The sequence below is a fragment of the Oryx dammah genome, unplaced genomic scaffold, assembly GCF_014754425.2.
Source record: "Oryx dammah isolate SB20612 unplaced genomic scaffold, SCBI_Odam_1.1 HiC_scaffold_2, whole genome shotgun sequence".
Lineage (NCBI taxonomy): Eukaryota > Metazoa > Chordata > Mammalia > Artiodactyla > Bovidae > Oryx > Oryx dammah.
In genome coordinates, this window is record NW_024070186.1 from 195,246,160 (window position 1) to 195,267,377 (window position 21,218).

The 21,218-nt window shown below is 44.6% G+C and overlaps 1 protein-coding gene across 1 annotated transcript; it reads right to left on the reverse strand.

The window, feature by feature from the left end:
- Positions 1-4,965: 4,965 nt before the first annotated feature.
- Positions 4,966-20,779, reverse strand: ZNF12 (zinc finger protein 12). Its single transcript, XM_040231308.1, has 5 exons — positions 20,340-20,779; positions 18,841-18,905; positions 11,818-11,944; positions 11,221-11,316; positions 4,966-9,057 (listed from the first exon to the last, which is right to left on the reverse strand). Exons 2-5 carry the CDS (start codon positions 18,853-18,855, stop codon positions 7,208-7,210), a joined length of 2,088 nt encoding a protein of 695 aa, XP_040087242.1. The 5' UTR covers positions 18,856-18,905; positions 20,340-20,779; the 3' UTR covers positions 4,966-7,207.
- Between the last annotated feature and the right edge of the window lie 439 nt (positions 20,780-21,218).

Below are 21,218 nucleotides of genomic sequence, written 5' to 3' on the forward strand. Positions count from 1 at the left end.
TCCTGGGAAGCATCCAACAACCATAACCAAGATGGGAGACCCCTGAGTCATAATGAGGACCCTTGTGGGCAACAGAAGATTTGGCCTTTGGGACCACCTGTTGAAGGTCATGAGTGCAGAGCAGCCACCTCCAGTGAGGCAGCCACCATCCCACCACAGAAGACTCAAACAGAATAGAGTACCCAGGATTATGAGGAACAGGGAGGGGCAAGATACCAGTGACAAGTCAGCTCTCCAAATCCAGCAGGAAATGCACAAGGGAGAATCACTCTGAAGTTAATGAGCATGAGACATCAACCCTCTTTCAACATCAGGAAACTAATGTAGAGAAAACCCACAAATCTCATGGAAATGAGAATTTCAGCAAGAAATCTCATCTTACTTTAACCTCATAAAACTCACGAGAGAGAAAATATTTGAATGTAGTCACTGCAAGAAATCTTTTTACCAGGAGTCCCACCTCACTGAACATCAGAAAATACACAAGAGGAGGAGCCATGTGACAATAATAAATGTGGGAAAACCTTCCAAACAGCACAAGACACCATTCAGCAAAGAACTGATGCAGGAAAGAAAACCTGTGAATGTGACAAAGCCCCTGGGAAGTCAGCCATTACCAACCAGCAAAAGAAGCTTCATGTGTGTGATGAGTGCAAGAAATCTTTCCATGAGATCTCAGCCCTAAAGCTGAGCCAGAGTAGTCACACATGAGAGAAGCCCTACCAGTGTAAAGATTGTGGGAAATCCTACACAAAATCAAAATTCAACCATCACCAGAAAACTCCCACAGGGGAAAAAACAGGAGTGTAAGGATTGTGGGAAATTTTTCTGTGTGAAATCAAATCTAATTAAACATCAGAAGATGCATACAGGGGCGAAACCTTTCAAATGCAATGACATGGGAAAACTTACTCACAGAGGTCACAATTTGCTGATCACCAGAGTGCACACACAGGGGAGAAGCCCTGCAAATCTGATGAATGTGGAAAATCCTTCTATTCTGTGTACATCAGCATTGCACCTCCACCAGGGGAAACATACAAAGAAACCCTATAAAAGTACGGAATGTGGGACATCCTTCTACTCTAAGTCAGGCCTAATTATTCATCAAGTCTCTCATACAGCAAAGTAACCTTATGACTAATGAATGGGGAAAAACCTTCTGTGTGCAGTCTAATCTCACTAAACATCAAAAAATTCACTCAGGGTTGAAACCATATGAATGTAGTGAGTGTGGCAAATCCTTCTTGATGAATTTGACCCTCACTGTCCATCAAAGAACTCATACTGGGGAGAGACCCCATGGGTGCAGTGAATGTGAGAACTCCTACAAAAAGTCAGACCTCACAAAACATCAGAAAACACACAGGGGAGAAATCACACAAATATAATGAATGTGGGAAAGCCTTCTGTATGAAATCAACCCTCATACACCAGAGGACTCACACTGGGGCGAAATCCTTTAAATGCAGTGAATGCGAGAAGTCATTCTATGTGAAGTTGCTTCTTAATAGTCATCAGAGAAATCACACAGGAAAGAAATCCCATGTGTATAAAGTATGTGGGAAAGCCTTCTCTGAAGTCAAGCCTAACTGGTTTATCAGATGACACACTCAGAAGAGAAATACTTTGTAATAAATGTGAGAAGTCAACCCTCAGCACCAGAGAATACACATGGGAGAAACCTTAAAAATGTAAAGAATGTAGTAAAACTTTCTTTCAGAAGTCACACCACACTTAACATCAGTGAACACACACAGGGAGAAACGTTATCAATGTGAAGAATGTGGGAAAAATTTCCTCCAGAAATCACATCTCATTGAACATCAGAGCACACACACTGGAAAGAAACCCCATGGGTGTAGTAAATGTGTTAAATGTTTCTGTTTTAAGTCAGCCCTAACCATGCATCAAAGGACTCACACAGAAAAGAAGGCTTATAAATGTAGTGAATGTGAGAAACCTTTCTGAAATCACACCTCACTGTGCATCAGAGAACTCACACAGGGAAGAACCCCTTCAAATGTAATGAATGTGGAAAAAGGTTTTATGTGAAGTCAAACCTCATTAATCATCAGAGAATCCACACAGGGGAGAAGCCCTATGAATGTAAGAGATGCGGGAAGTCCTTCTGTATGAAGTCAACCCTCACAGTATACCAGCAAACACCACAGGGGAGAAGCCTTATGAATATAACAAATATGGGAAATCCTTCTACAAGTCAACTCTAAATATGAAGTGATTCACACACGAGAGATATCCTGAATGACAACAGATGTGAAAGTAATTCCTGTGTAGAGTCTTCTGTGTCATACCTTTGAGAATTCATGGGAGGAAACTTGAGCTCATGTACATCAGAGAGCTCATTAGGAGAGAGGGTCTCTGAGAATGTTATTTGTAGAGAGGGGGTGGAAGCAAGGTTTCTTTAATTTTACCTTTTTATGAATTTTTAAACTTTGAACAAATGAGTGATTTACATATTCAAAAGTAAAAAGATTCTGAAATTGAAATCAACTTAATACCAAATTAGCAACTTGACCACACAAAAGAAGTAATTCTTTGAAGAAATATTGCACTCTATGTTATGATTATACATCCTTAAATGAAAGTGTTTAAGGACAAAAATGCCAGCCAAAAATTATAAAATCACTTATCAGTTTTCTTCCTGATAATATTGCTGTTTATTTGAATCTGTTTTGTGTACATTGTAGGAGAAAGCTAAAAGAAATTGTAAAAGTTACTAGGAATCAAAACTTCCAGTTTAAGAGATAAGACAACCATAGAAATCAAAGAATTCATGTGACCTGCCTATGATGATAAATATGAATCAAAAAATATTATTCATTTTTAAAATTACATATTTCATAGCTCTGTCCACTGAGTAATACCCCCCAGAGTGGTGAGCAAAGTCAGTTCCCAACATTGGCCCCTGCAAGGAACTCCTTGGAGAAAGAGCTCAGTCTAGGTCACGCCCAGGGTGTGCAAGGTGAGCCTGGGCCTCCCTGGTCAAAAACGAAGAAAGCACTAATCAATGGGAATGTGTCAGAGGTCAAATGTGAGTCAAACATGAGGCAATGTGAAGGCACTCCCCTAGTTTTGCAGGCTCGCTCTGTGTTGGGTACGCCTTTAGTGCTTGACCAGGCTGGTTCCACTCTGCCTTAGTCTTCACTTCCAGCTTACAGAGTTGCTAGGTGAGTGCACAGGGACTTTCCACATCTTTTCTGAGTCATGTCCCACCCTGCACAGATACAATGTGCACATGGAAGCTTTTAAAAGCTCTTATCCCCACACACATCAGTTTTCCAACCTCTTCCTTCCATGGCTTCTCAGTATGTCTGCTGCTCACCTTGACTGTTATCCTGCCCAGGTTGCTGCCCCCAGTACTTGTGCCTTTAAATGCCTTTGGCACCAGCCATCTGGGAAGACTGCTCTGAGCCCAGGAGACAACAAAGGGAAGCCCTGCTCCCTTCTTACAGACAGTGGCCAACAGGTGAGATATACAGCTCAGTTCCATGGGAATGAAGCCTGAATCTTGCCTGCCTCAGCAGCCTGTACCTGGAGCACCAGTTGTCACCCACTGGCTGCTGACCTGAGGTGTGGGGGGATGTTGCCTGGGCAGCTCTGCCAGAAAAGGCACAGGTATCATTTAGGCAACTGAGCCATAAAATTCTGGTTAAAACTGAACAGAATAAAACATTGAGGATTTTAAGTGTGGGTCTTTAATTTTCCTGTGTGTATGTCTTCAGTATTTCTGGAGGAGTCCTGGGCACAATGTTAACTGTACTACTCAGCTCAAAACATATATTATCAGTGTTGGTATCTGTGTGGACCCATTCTTTTTTCATGCCAAACCCCAGTTCCATCCCTTCCCCAACAGGCACTCACTGATAAAGGTAGGACTTTTAGCACTCACCATTGTAACTTCTGTAAGGGTGTGTGTAACTTTAATTGATGTAAGTATTGTTTATTTGTATGAAATCTCATTCCATCAATTTTTTCCATTCATATCTAAAAGTGCTAACTGGATGTGCTACATGCAAGTAGAACACACACTTCTGATTGCTAGACACCATCCCAATGCATGATCCACCTTGTACCCACCTCTTCTAGTGATGGTCACCTAGGATACCTCAAAATCTTGCTGTGGTGAAACTCCCTGTATACACATTCTCTTGTGTATAGAACTTCTCAGGGGTTTATAAACACAGGGACTACTGCACAATACAGCATTAAATTTAAAATGTATGTCCAGGTCGGTATCATTTTATACACTTCTGTAGGATACAAACATTACCAGTCACTGCAGTGGAATAAAGAAGAGAGGGTCACTCCATGGTCTTGGAATATTGCCCTGGTGTTAACAATGGTCTTCATTTTGACCTGTTTGAGAGGCCAACCAATGAACCACCATTTCACTGACATTAGAATGACTGGGGCCGGGGTGCGGGGAGTGGGTGAAAACCTTGGAGAATCTCTCACCTGTAGGTGCCGGCAGGGGTCAACCCCTGGCTTAGCCCCTGGAAATCCACTGGGAGTTCCTAATCTGCTCACGCTCCACAGGATGAAGTCACTGTGCATATAAAGAGCAAGCATTTGCGCTCTGCCCCAATTCCACATTCACTCCTGCTGCCGGATGGGTGAGTGGGCCATCTCCCATGGTGCCTTCTTTCGTGAATGCAGGTCTTGCCAGGAATAGTTTAAAACTTTTCAAATATTGCATTCCATCCATCAAATATAAGACAAACCATTATTTTTAAGTACCTCTAAGGAAGAAAAAACACCAGTTAAGTTAGAATGTGTTAACACTATTTGAGAGATGTAATAGTATGAAAACACTGGTGTCTCTGAAACAATAGAGAAATTCTACAACCGTATTACTGAAGAGGCAGTTGAGGGCCACATACACATGTATAGGGCCCTTTGGTATCAGGCACTTTGTAACAGAAAAAGAACGTGGTAAATCACTTATAAGCTTTCCAAATATTTTACTTAAAATGCATACTGGGTACTTAAGCTACTGCCCATTAGTGTGGGAAAGCTTCAACAAGTATACTATGAATATATACTTCCTACATAAAACTATACACTGTACCAGAATCTTAGTACCTGTTACATAGCACACTCAAGATCATCTAGACAAATCTGATGGAAAAGTGATGAGCAAGAAAAAGGGAGCCATGAGTGACAGAAACACATGAGAAACATAGCATCTCATCTCTACAGAAAGGGGTGGATGACTCAAATAATACAGACTATCAGGCTAATCACTGGAAAAGAAACAAAAGTGAGTCCTTACCTTACGCCAAATATCATCAGCAACACGGTAGCAATGACCCATGAATAACAAATTAACCTAAACAAAATTTATGTCATGCATTAGGGAAAGAAAGATATACCTGACATCATATCAGGCTCCAAAAGTTCTTAGGTCAGTAATGTAAAAACTGAGGAAAACATACACATTGAATTGTTTCAAGTTTTCTAATACTCAAATATTTGAGCAATATTTACACCAAAATTTACAGAAAATAAGGTCATCTCTATGTCAACACCTCAAAAAAAGTGATTTACCTAAAGCCCACTTGTCCATTACATAACTCCTACAAGCTCTATATCATTAGTTATCACTGGAAGCAACCTAAATCAATCTACAATTCAGTTTTTCACAAAAGAAACAGTCCAGAGATAGAGTGGCTACAAGGCTGGCTGGTTCGGTAGCTCAAGAGCATCATCCAGGTCCCAGGTTCTTCCAGTCTTTCTGCTCTGCCATGCAGAAATTATAACCATCGCTGAAAGACACAGCCAGGTAAGGAAACGTTGAACAGGATCCCACTTCACCTGGCATGATTCCTTGAAGCTTTGAAGAAACCTTTTCCAGAAATAACCTGCTCAAGATATTTCCTTTACCTGTCTAGAATGGGGTCCTCCAAATACTCTAAACCAATTACTGGCTGTGAGAAAGGGATTATCATTATTGGTTGAAACTAATCAGGATTTATCCCCTGTTCCATCAAGAGGAATGGATACCCAGATTCAGGCAGCCAAAAACAAGGAATGAGTGACTAGGTTGGTCACTCAGCAACACCAGCTACAACCCGTACGAACCTGGTCTCTCAATCCATTCAGGAAGGAACAAACCATGGTCCTTAAAAACACCACCGTACCAAATAAAAATACAGTTAATTTCTAGATTACATAGTACATATGCTCTGCACACTTACACTTACAAAGGCATCTAAATATAAAACAGTAAGTGAAAAAAAATAGATTAAAATGAGACTATTTTAAGTACATTTTTTAAACCATACTGATTGCAATGAGTCCTACAGCTGTCCCTTACTACAGAGACTTGTGGCATTAACCATTTTAAATTATCTACGCAATTTTCTACTTTATGCACAGATTTTTATCTCTTGCTGATTCAGATACAGTTAAAACACTATTAAAAACATTGGTTTTCTTATGGAAGACTTAATTCATTAACAATGATAAAATCCATTTATAAATGCCAGGGAAGAGCACAAAGAGAAGTATACTTCATATCTTTCAAATATTAGTTCATTATCTATACATATTTAGATGCTAGCATAGTGGTGCTATTTAAAATACCTTAGAAATTATTCTAATAAGGATACAATGCCTTTTCAAACATGATTCAAGCCGAACATACAACTCCTGTAATGCAGCATCCTAAAAATCAAACAGAAACACCCAAACACCCTCAGGATCGACTCATGTGTGAGCTTAATGTTGCCGTGCTGCCATCTTAATTAGCTACCCAGCGATTTTACAGCATCTATGTACATAAGGAGCATGTTTATTCAAAACAACCATCCTCTGTGGTTTCTTTTTTTTACAAAAGCTTGACATTTTATCAGAAACAAATTTTAGTTTCATAATTTCCAACAGAATGTTTTCCACGTTCCTTGAGAGATATCTCCTTGGTCTGAATTCCCTGATATGTAAAAGTTTGAATTCATAGTGAAACTATGTCCAATTTAAATACTGATAGATTTTTACTCCTGTCAGCATGTCATGTGGCCTAGTTACAGCTGTGGTTTCCAACCTGAAAACTTTCAGGTTCCAAGTCTGACAAATACTCACAGGTTTGTTCACACCCACCTGTATGAACTCTCCAACTCGGGACGGTAGGAGTTACTTATTCATTATATGGAGAGGGTTCTGCGACGTTATAAGAGATCTGACTTCAGAGAAGCCTTCCCACATCAAGCACATTCCTGTTCCCTCTCCTGTGAATTCTCTGATGGCTGTTGAAGGCTGATTTGTGGTAGAATTTTTTCCCACATTCAGTACATTCATATGGCTTCTCTCCTGAGTGAGTTCTGTAATGTACAGTGAGGTATGACATCCGAGAGAAGGCTTTTCCACATTCGTTACATTCAAAAGGTTTCTCTCCTGAATGAATTCGATGATGTATAGTGAGATACGACATCTGAGAGAAGAATTTGCCACATTCGTAACACTCATAGGCTTTCTCTCCTGTGTGTGTCCTCTGGTGTCTGTTAAGGGCTGAATTCTGGCAGAAGGTTTTCCCACATTCGTTACATTCGTAGGGCTTCTCACCTGAATGAATTCTGTGATGTATTGTGAGGTATGACATTTGCGAGAAGAACTTCCCACATATGTAACATTCATAGGGCTTCTCTCCTTTATGTATCCTCCGGTGTCTACAAAGGGCAGAATTCTGGTAGAAGGTCTTCCCACATTCATTACATTCGTAGGGCTTCACTCCTGAGTGAGTTCTGTGATGTATGGTGAGGTACGACAACTGGGAGAATAACTTTCCACACTCATTGCACTCATAGGGCTTCTCTCCTGTGTGGACTCTCTGGTGTCTCATGAGGGCTGAGTTAAGGTAGAAGGTTTTCCCACACTCGTTACATTCATAGGGCTTCTCTCCTGAATGAGTTCTGTAATGCACAGTGAGATATGACAGCCGAGAGAAGAACTTCCCACACTCGTTGCACTCATAGGGCTTCTCTCCTGTGTGTGTCCTCTGGTGTGTGGTGAGGGTAGACTTGCGGCAGAAGCACTTCCCACACTCGTTGCACTTGTAGAGTTTCACGCCTGTGTGAATTTTCTGGTGGTCATTAAGGGCTGACTTCTGGGAGAAGGTTTTTCCACAGTCATGACAAACGTAGGGTCTCTCTCCCGAATGTGTTCTCTGGTGCTGTGTGAGGTGTGTCTTCTGGCAAAAGGCTTTTCCACAGTAGCTACATTCATAGGGCTTCTCTCCTGAGTGAGTTCTCTGGTGTTGAATGAGGTGTAACTTCTGGTAGAAGGTTTTCCCACATTCAGTACATTCATAGGGCTTCTCCCCTGTGTGTGTTCGCTGATGGACAGTGAGGGTGCCCTTCTGGCAGAAGGATTTCCCACACTGATTACATTCATAAGGTTTCTCTCCTGTGTGAGTCCTCTGGTGGATAATAAACTTGGACTTTTTACAGAAGGATTTCCCACATGCATTGCACTCATAGGGTTTCATTTCCAAATGAGTTGTTGGGTGCACACTGAGGTTTGACATTTGGAGAAAGGCTATTTCAGATTCGTTCCACTTGTAGGGCTTCTCCTCTATATGGTTAACAAACACTGTATCCTTCTGAAAGGCTTTCTGGCATTTGATATATTCAAAGGGTTTCTCCAAAATGTGAATGTTCTGATAAATACTTTCTCCATTTAGAGCATAAGCCTCCCCGTTTTGGTTAAATTCATAAGGTTTATCTCCGAGATGAGTCTTTTCAAGCTTCACATGGAGAAGTGATCTCCCACAAGCACTACATTCATCAGGTTTCATTCTTGCATAGCTGCCATCACTACTAATATATTCTGAAATAGACTTTAAACTCTTTTCACATGAATCACACTGATAGGATCTTTTTCTTGAAGGAACAGGGCTTGTTTCCACATTACAAGTCTTACCAAGACCGTTACCACTCCCTTCAGGCAGGGTTTTGATGTTAATGGATTCAGTTTGCCTTGAATGTTTGTCTTCAGTTTCCTGGCTTCCTTCCATCAGATCATGAACTTTCCAGACTTCTAAAAAGAGGCAAGATTAACCAATTTTTATGCAACTTCCTAGGTAAGAAATGACATGTGACTTGTACACAAGCATTTCATTGTGGCACAGGTGCTAGGTTCTTGGACAGGTGAAAACCATTCCAAGTGTATTTTCCCCCCTTATTTTGGTTTGGAATAAACTTGCACATGCACACACACAAGCTCCATGATCTCCAGTGGTGAAGAAAGCTGATAAAAACAAGTGATAAAGAATCCACCTGCAGTGCAGGAAATACAGGTCTGATCCCTGGGTCAGGAAGATGCCCTGGAGGAGGAAATGGCAACCCACTCCAGTACACTTACCTGGGAAATGCCATGGACAAAGGAGCCTGGTAGGCTACAGTCCATGGGGTTGCAAAGAGTCAGACATGACTGAGTACATGCACACATTAATATTTCAAAATTTTGTTCAAAACTGGGTACAGAAGGTAAAAACGTGGAGCAATGATCTGAAGATAGAGGATGCTGGATAAATGCCTGATTCTTAGATATGAAAGGGCTCACAGCAAACAGTTCAACTGACAGGGGAGCAATGAGTTTAGCTGCTGCACAACGACCAGGAGGACTGTGCAAGAGGTCTCCATTTCACACCAAGTCACTTCATATTGCGGGGAGATACAGAGAAGAGTCCAAGGTGCTACCACTTACACTGAGATGGTTTGGTACCAATATGCCCCAGCTTATATTCACTTGCAAGTCTCTGCTCCTGTTGTTTTACTAAATTTGCCTTTTCCAGCCTTTGATCTACTCAAAATCTATCTTTCCTGAGACAAAAACCTGAGAAAAGATAGGTTTCCTCAGAATCTATCAAAACTTGAGGAGGGTGAATGGAGAAGCCCAAGTAAAAAACACAGTCAACAGACTTCTTGATCAGACCTAGATTTTTTTCCTAAAGCATCACCTTGAGATGGAGTCAAAGCCGAGGGAAGGAAGAGACTGGTATTAGAGCTGAAAGGGAAAACTTGAGTTCAGACTTAAAGAATGTGTAATCTGGACAAATAACCCACAGCTCAGTGAAACAGAAGGGACTTTAGAAGTGTGGACCAAATGAAGTTTAGCCAGAGTTTCAAGAAACAATACAAAATTAAAATTTCTGGGCAACACAGGGACAATCATTGCATGATTCTGAAAGGGAGAGGAATTTAAACTGCCTTTAGGAATCAACAGGGACTGGCTGTAGGCTCACCCTGTGAGACTATTGATAAGATGGATTCAAAAGTCAGGGGAACACATCTTGCAAATCCAATGAGAATGGAGGAGCACCTACAGCTCTCTCAGGAAACAATGAACCAGGAACAGGTAGACAGAGCAGCATGAAACACATAAAAGCCTTAAATACCTGAGATTATAAATACTTAAATACCTTAAATAAATATCTTATATAAATACCTTAAATACTCTTCAGACCTTCTGAAGAGCTTGGGGAATAAACCACCAGAGGGTGAGGCAGACCCTTCAGGGATGTTTCTGCAGGGGGCAGGGTGGGGGTGGTAAATGAATCAGGACTCATTTCTCTGTCTCCTACTTGACGGCGCACCTGCTCAGACACAACATGATTCAAGATACTGCCGACAGAACAGAAAGTAAGAGACAAGATGAAAGTGAGCATCTGACGGAATAGGGAGACCCTGTGATGCTGTCACCAAACTCCAGCAGGAATGACCAGTGCCTGTGATCAGGACAGCACAGGTGAACTAAGTTCACTGGTTTATGCACAGGAGGGGGCTGTGAACTCTGACCTCAAAGAAAGAGAAGTGAGAAGTGAAGCCAGGGACAGAAACAGGCCTGAGGCATTTCATGGGAAAGAAGAAGGAAACTAATGAGAACATGGAGAGTCAGGAGTTATTCTCTAGTGACAGACTATATATATGCCTGCCAACAAAATGCCATAAGAAGTTCTGAGGTTTAAGAGGAGGAAGGAAGCAAGCAGGTTTTGATTCAGAGCAGAAGCCAGAGTGGGAAGCTCTACCAACACAAGCTGCTGTGGGGAAGGAAAAAGCCTTAGGGAGTAAGATTCGAGTTGCCGGAGTGCAAGAACAACTCTCTTCAGTCGCTTCTCAGGTTTGGCACCATTAAAAATCTCCAGCGAAAAACATTCCTGAGTTATCACCCTCCTTACTGCCACCCCCCCCACACACACACCTGGGTGACTCTGAAGCAGGAATTCTCCTTCCATCACCCACGGCTCTTCTCCTTGCTCCAATTTGGTGATGACTTCAGGTTTGATAATGTGACACCCTGTTAACAGATACAAGAGAGAACTTGAACTTGGCTGCTGGGCTTCCAGATCTGTCATGTAAGCAAAAGGCTGGCTTACGAGCTACAGGAGAGAAGTGCCATTGGTGCTGTGCCAGAATCAGAACCTACCCAGAGGTAGAGACCACATGCCCTACTTGGTACCCCAGATGATTCTAGTTGTTCTGTCAAGTTGAAAGTTAAGCTGTGTGTGTCTGTGTGTGTGTATGCTTGGTCAGCTGACTCTAGACAACCCCATGGACTGCAGATTGCCAGCTTCCTCTGTCCATGGGATTTTCCAAGCAAGAATACTGCAGTGGGTTTCCATTTCCTACACCAGGGGATCTTCCCAACCCAATTCAGTTTTGTAAGATCGAACCTGAATCTCTTACATCTCCTGCACTGGCAGGTGGATTCTTTTACCACTGTGCTGCCTGGGAAGCCCACAAGTTCAAAGTTGAAATCATTAAGTTAGAGGGAAATCTAGTTTCTCTCTCTCCTCACCCACAGAGATGAGGTGGCTGTAGTTCTCCAGCATCACGTCCCTGTAGGTCGTCTTCTGCTCAGGGTCTAGGTGCTGCCACTCCTCCTGGGTGAAGTCCACGGCCACATCCCTGAATGACACTGACCCCTGTAATGGCACCGTAGTGGGAACTGGGTGACATGGAGCAGATACACAGGGACAAGAGCTCACCCAGCTCACTGGTCAAGTTTACACTGTGTACCTTTTCTATATTATGGGCCTTACGGAAGAAAAATAAATATAATACACTGCTGTGAGTTTGCTCAATGTACAGGAAAAAAAGAAAATACAGCCTTACACTGTGAGCCAGCAACAGTCCTGAGGACGAGACCAGCAGACAGAACCTGTGCCCTCGAGAAGCACAGGCCTGAGGGCAGTGTGCAAACCCAAAATGCACGGCACTCCTTCATTCTGCTTCCAGAACATTAATAATGTCGGTTGGTTCTCCTTTGTCCTCCCCGGTCACTCCTTCACTGGCTCCTCCTCTCCTCTGAGTCATCCTCAAGTCATCATAGGGCCCTAGGGCTCAGTTCTTTTCTTGTACCCTTGGCTTTGATGGTGATCTCATCTTGTCTCATGGTTTTAATAATCTGTGCTGTGGCATGCTGTGCTTAGTCACTCAGTCGTGTCCAACTCTTTGCGACCCCATGGACTGTAGACTCCCAGGTTCCTCTGTCCGTGGGTATTCTCCAGGCATTAATAACCTTCTACACTTCAAGATTTCCCAATGTTTATCACCAGCCCAAGCATCTCTTCTGTTCCTCCCCTGAGCTCCTCCTACAACTCACAGAAGGAACTGAGCTGTAGTATTCACCACAGTTACCAAGGCGATGAGCAAGCCAGGCAGCACATCCCAGTTCCATATTTCACTACAGAGATAAGCCTACCTCGACCTGACCCTGGCCTGCTCCCCGAGCTATTGGAAACAGCTTATTTTGTCCCACCCTAATGCCCAGCCAGGGACTTGGAATCCCTTCATCCCCCAACACCTTCCAGGGACGGAGCTCACTTACTCCTGATGTGGGGCACAGAGCACAGAACTGGAAACTGCCACACCCAGACTTGTGAGTGCGGATCTTCTGAGTAAATTCACACTCACACTCACACAGTCATTACAGCCTACTTCCTCCTGTACCATCACCTCTAGAATAAAGACAATAATGGTGCCTGTCACATGATACAGATCAGTACCAAACAGGCTCTTGCATGGAAAGCACTTAACACACTTCTTTGGACATAACACACTTTTCAATACCTGCTATTATTGTTGATTATCTACTGTGTATCTCATCACCTTGCAAATCAGAATGAATCAGAAAACATAGAAGTAAACTTAAATAACTAAACGTAATGGGTCTGTTAAATTTATGCAATTGTCCAGAAAAGATTACAAAACAGTGCCAGTGTGTTAAAACCAATAAGGTTCAGGTACTCTCAACAGACAGAGAAGGCAATGGCAACCCACTCCAGTACTCCTGCCTGGAAATCCCAGGGATGGGGGAGCCTGGTGGGCTGCTGTCTATGGGGTTGCAGAGAGTCAGACACGACTGAAGCGACTTAAGAGGAGCTAATCCATGTCAAGGTCAGGAGGGGCGACGGCGAGGAGATACCCCTCATCCAAGGTAAGGAGCAGTGGCTGTGCTTTGCTGGAGCAGCCATGAAGAGATACCCCACGTCCAAGGTAAGAGAAACCCAAGTAAGATGGTAGGTGTTGCAAGAGGGCATCAGAGGGCAGACACATTGAAACCATAATCACAGAAAACTAGTCAATCTAATCACACTAGGACCACAGCCTTGTCTAACTCAATGAAACTAAGCCATGCCCTGTGGGGCCACCCAAGATGGGCAGGTCATGGTGGAGAGGTCTGACAGAATGTGGTCCACTGGAGAAGGGAATGACAAACCACTTCAGTATTCTTGCCTTGAGAATGCCATGAAAGGCAAAATGATGGGATACTGAAAGAGGAACTCCCCAGGTCAGTAGGTGCCCAATATGCTACTGGAGATCAGTGGAGAAATAACTCCAGAAAGAATGAAGGGATGGAGCCAAAGCAAAAACAATACCCAGTTGTGGATGTAACTGGTGATAGAAGCAAGATCCGATGCTGTAAAGAGGAATACTGCATAGGAACCTGGAATGTCAGGTCCGTGAATCAAGGCAAATTGGAAGTGGTCAAACAGAAGATGGCAAGCGTGAACGTCGACATTCTAGGAATCAGCAAAATAAAACGGACTGGAATGGGTGAATTTAACTCAGGTGACCATTGTATCTACTACTGCGGGCAGGAATCCCTTAGAAGAAATGGAGTAGCCATCACGGTCAACAAAAGAGTCCAAAATGCAGTACTTGGATGCTATCTCAAAAATGACAGAATGATCTCTCTTCGTTTCCAAGGCAAACCATTCAACATCAGATGAATCCAAGTCTATGCCCCAACCAATAATGCTGAAAAAGTTGGAGTTAAATGGTTCTATGAAGACCTACAAGACTTTTTAGAACTAACACCCAAAAAAGATGTTCTTTTCATTATAGGGGACTGGAATGTACAAGTAGGAAGTCAAAAATCACCTGGAGTAACAGGCAAATTTGGCCTCGGAATATGAAATGAAGCAGGGCAAAGACTAATAGAGTTTTGCCAAGAAAATGCACTGGTCATAGCAAACACCCTCTTCCAACAACACAAGAGAAGACTCTACACATGAACATCACCAGATGGTCAACACCAAAATGAGATTGATTATATTCTTTGCAGCCAAAGAAGGAGAACCTCTATACAGTCAAAAAAAAAAAAAAAAAGACCAGGAGCTGACTGTGGCTCAGATCATGAACTCCTTATTGCCAAATTCAGACTGAAATTGAAGAAAATAGGGAAAACCACTAAATGATTCAGGTATGACCTAAATCAAATTCCTTATGATTATACAGTGGAAGTGAGAAATAGATTTAAGGGACTAGATCTCATAGATAGAGTGCCTGATGAACTATGGACAGAGGTTTGTGGCACTGTACAGGAGACAGGGATCAAGACCATCCCCATGGAAAAGAAATGCAAAAAAGCAAAATGGCTGCCTGGGGAGGCCACACAAATAACTGGGAAAAGAAGAGAAGCGAAAAGCAAAGGAGAAAAGGAAAGATATAAGCATCTGAATGCAGAGTTCCAAAGAATAGCAAGAAAAGATAAGAAAGCCTTCCTCAGTGATCAATGTAAAGAAACAGAGGAAAAGAACAGAATGGGAAAGACTAGAGATCTCTTCAAGAAAATTAGAGATACCAAGGGAACATCTCATGCAAAGATGGCCTCGATAAAGGACAGAAATGGTATGGACCTAACAGAAGCAGAAGATATTAAGAAGTGGCAGGAATACACAAAAGAACTGTACAAAAAAGATCTCCACAACCAAGATAATCATGATGGTGTTATCACTCATCTAGAGCCAGACATCCTGCAGTGTGAAGTCAAGTGGGCCTTAGAAAGCATCACTACAAACAAAGCTAGTGGAGGTGATGGAATTCCAGTGGAGCTATTTCAAATCCTGAAAGATGATGTTGTGAAAGTGCTGCACTCAATAAGCCAGCAAATTTGGAAAACCCACCAGTGGCCACAGGACTGGAAAAGGTCAGTTTTCATTCCAATCCAAAGAAAGGCAATGCCAAAGAATGCTCAAACTACCACACAACTGCACTCATCTCACATGCTAGTCAAGTAATGTTCAAAATTCTCCAAGCCAGGCTTCAGCAATATGTGCACCATGAACTTCCAGATGTTCAAGCTGGTTTTAGAAAAGGCAGAGGAACCAGAGATCAAATTGCCAACATCCACTGGATCATGGAAAAAGAAAGAGAGTTCCAGAAAAACATCTATCTCTGCTTTATTGACTATGCCAAAGCCTTTGACTATGTGGCTCACAATAAACTGTGGAAAATTCTGAAAGAGACGGGAATACCAGACCACCTGACCTGCCTCTTGAGAAATCTGTATGCAGGTCAGGAAGCAACAGTTAGAACTGGACATGGAACAACAGACTGGTTCCAAACAGGAAAAGGAGTATGTCAAGGCTGTATATTGTCACCCTGCTTATTTCACTTATATGCAGAGTACATCATGAGAAACGCTGGGCTGGAAGAAACACAAGCTGGAATCAAGATTGCTGGGAGAAATATCAATAACTTCAGATATGCAGATGACACCACCCTTATGGCAGAAAGTGAAGAGGAACTCAAAAACCTCTTGATGAAATCACTGAAAAAGTTGGCTTAAAGCTCAACATTCAGAAAACGAAGATCATGGCATCTGGTCCCATCACTTCATGGGAAATAGATGGGGAAACAGTGGAAACAGTGTCAGACTTTATTTTGGGGGGGCTCCAAAATCACTGCCGATGGTGAGTGCAGCCATGAAATTAAAAGATGCTTACTCCTTGGAAGAAAAGTTATGACCAACCTAGATAGCATGTTGAAAAGCAGAGACATTACTTTGCCAACAAAGGTCCATCTAGTCAAGGCTATGGTTTTTCCTGTGGTCATGTATGGATGTGAGAGTTGGACTGTAAAGAAGGCGGAGCACCGAAGAATTGATGCTTTTGAACTGTGGTGTTGGAGAAGACTCTTGAGAGTTCCTTGAACTGCAAGGAGATCCAACGAGTCCATTCTGAAGGAGATCAGCCCTGGGATTTCTTTGGAAGGAATGATGCTAAAGCTGAAACTCCAGTACTTTGGCCACCTGATGTGAAGAGTTGACTCATTGGAAAAGACTCTGATGCTGGGAGGGATTGGGGGCAGGAGGAGAAGGGGACGACAGAGGATGAGATGGCTGCATGGCATCACGGACTCGATGGACGTGAGTCTGGGTGAACTCCGGGAGATGGTGATGGGCAGGGAGGCCTGGCCTGCTGCGATTCATGGGGTTGCAGAGTCGGACGTGACTGAGCGACTGGACTGAACTGAAGCCACTTAGCAGCAACAGCAGCAGCTCTCAACAGAACATGGAGACAGGAGTGGTTAGGAAGAGGTTAAGGAAACGACCTCGTCAAGCTCAGGGTCTATCAGAGACAATGATGAACTCCTGATGTTGACTGAAAATCAAAGTTTTCATGTGGAACAATTGAAGAGGCAGACTGGCTCCTGTCCCCTGACCCCAAGCTCTACATGCCAAGATGACTGGGACCCAGACTTTGCAGGCCTGGGAAGGCTGAGGGTGCCCTGTTGCTGAGACACACCAGTAGAAGTAGTCACTGCCCAAGGTAGACAGAGGTTATGTACAGTACTGCCCTGGTCTAGCCTGGAGAAGCCTGTCTCAGAGAGCAACAGCAAATCTTCCAGAACTCAGCCCATACTCCAACTAGACATCACCAGACATACCTGTGTCTGCCCCCTGAGGACTGGGAGTCCACACGTTCACACATTAAAAGTCTTTACCAAGTGCAAGAGAGTGGCTGACGCAGTGCCCAGAACCGGAAAGAGAAAGTAAGAACCAGAAGAGAAGCACAAGACCAATGAATTCCTCTCTCCTCACCTCCACCCACCTCCTTGAAAGAAGTTGTACTTCAGTACTGACCAAGGAGGGTGCTCTTATTCACTTGTGTGGATAAGACTAAGAATCTTGTGGTTTTGAGAAATTTTTGAGAAATTTTTAAAAATGAATAGTATTCAACCTCTCAAAATGAAAAAAGTTAAAGAATTATATGCTATTGCTGGAAAATCAAGTAAAAAGACAAAAAAACTTGGAAAACAACGTTCACTAACATGACTCCAACTGGAAACATTTATAAATACTTAAGTCTACTCTGTCAGTCAATAAAGCAAAACAAATCAGTACTGAGACAGGAGGATGGACTGTGGACATGAACAGGCCCTTCATACAAAAAGAAAAACACACCAGTCTGAAAAGACCACATACTGTACGATTCCAACTATGTGACATTCTGTAAAAGACAAAAATACATGGACGGTAATAAGATGAGCAGCTGTTGGGGGCTGGGGGCAGAGAGAGAGACAAACAGGAGGTGCCTTGGGTTGTTTCTGGTGGCAAAGCAGTTTTATACTGTACTTCTTTGGTGGCTGAAGGTCATTCACTACACCTTTGTCAAGACCTGAATACAGAGTGACCCCTAATATAAACTACGGACTCCAGGTAATCATAAGGTATCAACAGTTGACAGGATGCACCGCACAAGTGTGAGATGATAACAATGGAGGAAACCAAGAGGGACAGTTATAGGGAACTCTGTACTGTCAGCTCAATTTCCGCATAAACCTAAAACTGTTCTAAAAAGTCTATTAATTAAAAAGAAAAAATAGCTTCTAAATCTATGAAAATATTCTCAATCTCACTCATGACTGAGAAAAAAACCCAAGGGCATGGACATGCACTACGTACTGGGGCCCAGGACCAGCAGCAGAGGGAACTCACTGAGGCCTCCCCCTTGCCAGACTGCCATCCAGCTGGAGCCCCAAGTCCCCCTGACTTGATTCCCTCAGCCATCCTCCACCATATATCACATCAAGGAAACCTTTATCACCCAAGGATAAGTGTTTGGAAAGGACAATGTAAGGCAAGCAATAGATGGTGTTTGTCACTTTTTGCAATGAATGTCAAGAACTCAAGGCTTGTTCTGCGACTTTAAGACCTCTGGAGGATCCTGGAATCTACACATAGAACTTGCCAGAAACACTTGGTGCTGACCTGCTCTCTATGCTTGTCTAACCCTATCTTTTACCTATTCCTACTTTTCCATTTTAAATTCTGAACTATTGGGCCTCCTAAAGTGTTATTACAAATCAGTGAAAGTGCTAGCCGCTCTTGAGTCAATCCAGGCTCCTCTATCCATGGAATTCTCCAGGCATGAATACTGGAGTGGTTTGCCATTCCCTTCTCCAGGGGATCTTCTTGACCCAAGGATCAAACCCGGGTCTCCTACATTGCAGGCAGATTCATTACAATCTGAGCCAGGAGGGAAGCCTACAGAATGGAGTAGGGAGTAAATAAGTAAACAGCAAAACTCACCAGAGATTGATTCATTTTCCGCTGCTCTCGGAATAACCTGCAGGACTGTGAAAGCAGAGGTGGACCTGAAGGAGGAAATGCAGGTAGTGAGGCGACCCAAGAAGAGCTAGTGGGAACGAGCCCTGCCCAGCACTTCACTAGACACTTGTGGGAAACACGCCCTTTCACTTTCCAGCAGGGCTTAGAAGAACAGAGACTGGGGACACACCCACAGGCCTGTAACTCCCACATGATTACGGTACTGTGGGGAAACACGTTTTCATCAGTGGATGAACATCGAATCCTACTAAAATAAACTTCCACCATTAAATATAAAATAGTAACAATAAACAATTACAGTTTTCTTACTAATTCTGTTAAGATCAGAAAATCCACAGGGTGCTCTGAGTAACGAGGCTGTCTTTCACTTATTCGTACAAACTTAAACGCGTTACTTTGCTGACTAAGGTCCGCCTAGTCAAGGCTGCGGTTTTTCCTGTGGTCACGTATGGATGTGAGAGTTGGACTGTGAAGAAGGCTGAGCGCCGAAGAATTGACGCTTTTCAACTGTGGTGTTGGAGAAGACTCTTGAGAGTCCCTTGGACTGCAAGGAGATCCAACCAGTCCATTCTGAAGGAGATCAACCCTGGGATTTCTTTGGAAGGAATGATGCTAAAGCTGAAACTCCAGTACTTTGGCCACTTGATGCGAAGAGTTGACTCACTGGAAAAGACTCTGATGCTGGGAGGGATTGGGGGCAGGAGGAGAAGGGGACGTCAGAGGATGAAATGGCTGCATGGCATCACTGACTCGATGGACGTGAATCTGAGTGAACTCCGGGAGTTGGTGACGGACAGGGGGGCCTGGCGTGCTGCGATTCATGGGGTCGCAAAGAGTCGGACACGACTGAGCGACTGAACTGAAATGAAACGCAATGCTCAAAAAAGATCTCTTATTAAGAAACTGACAGAGCAGTTTCCCCTGGAGTCTGATCTTGCTAATGATCCCACCTGCAGACCCAATGACCTGGGACAAGTCACCTCCCTTCTCAGGCCCAGTCACCTCCTCCCTCAACTGAGGCATTGGGACAGACGCCTTGAAGACTCATCCGGCACTAACTACACGGTGAGTCCACCGGGCAGAACCCGCGGAGGAGGGGGGCGTGGCGTGTCAGCGGCGGCTTAGATTACAGAACCAAGTGCTGATGAGACTTGAGAGACTCGTGCAGGATCGCAACAAGGCGAGAGAAAGAGGAGGAGGGGCCTCGGGGATGGAGGGAGGGGTGGACGCGGCACTTCCGGGCCAAGCCTGGGGCCCCCACTGCCCCAGGACACCCACAAGCCCCAGCAGAGACCCAGCGGAGCAGCCGGCCTTGCCCTCCAGCCCGGCCTCTCGACCCCGGTAAAGCGGTCAAATCTTCTCAGTCGCTCTCTCGCGGGGTCCGGAGAGGGCTCCCCAAGCCCTGCTCTCCGAGGGGCGTAGGATCAACAGCCGCCTGGAGGCCGCAGAGCACCACCTACCTCGTTGAGACTCGCTGACCGGCTCCGGGCTCCCCAGGCTCCGGCCGGGGGCTGCTCCTGCGGAGCGCTACTCGCCGAGTCCCTCTTCTCCGCCTCCCGAGGCCTTTGGGCCCGAGGAGCCAGCTCTGAGCCTACGGGACAAGCTCCCTTCAGGCCAGCGTCGTTCCCGAGGCTTCACCGTGTCGTGCGCTGCAGACGGTCGGGACCGGGCCCCGCCGCTCCTTAGCCGTCGCCGCCGCTCGCCCGGCCTCTCCGACCCAGCCCGAGGGCTCCGGGGCTCGAGATCCGGGGTCTCGGCTCCAGCCTCCGCCCGGCCCGCAAGAACCCTCGCGTGCACAGCCCGCGTCCGCTGGATGCCAGCCCTGCCAGACGGCGTTCCAGTCCCGCAGGCCCTGGAATCCCCGCCAGCCGGAGGCCAAAGCCTGGGAACGAGGGCGAGCGGTGACCTGGCCAGCGACAGGAAGCAAAAGCTCCGGTGCGCGTGCGCGAACACGCACACAGAACGCGGGGCCCTAGCGCAGGAGGACGCCGGAAGTCTGGGCACCGGGGCCCGCCCCAGGGAGCCCGACAGACACCAAGACTCTATTTCCCAGAAGTCTCCGCGCCATGAAGTTAGGGAACCTCGTAAATGTCTCCACCTCATCTGGAGGTGAAGCAATGCTGTGCTGAGAGGATGGACCCTCTGAACCAGGGAATCAATATCCCATTTGTTAACTCCTGTTAGGAGTCAAGGAAATATATGGCCTCAGGTGGGGTCCTATGTGATTGCCTCCTGGATCCCTGGTCCTTTCCCTGCCCAGAGGTATTTTAGGTTAGATCTGAGGATCTCCGACAAACCAGAGAGGGGGAAGAAGTGTATCCTGTTTGGTGGTGGTGGTG

What these genes read in the sequence shown, in the direction of transcription:
- ZNF12 (XM_040231308.1), bottom strand. An exon ending in CAGCCACCTCATCTCTGTGG is followed by an intron (nt 11,317 to 11,817) that starts GTGAGGAGAGAG and finishes ATCTGTTAACAG; the next exon opens with GGTGTCACATTATCAAACCT. An exon ending in CCTGCTTCAGAGTCACCCAG is followed by an intron (nt 9,058 to 11,220) that starts GTGTGTGTGTGG and finishes GCCTCTTTTTAG; the next exon opens with AAGTCTGGAAAGTTCATGAT.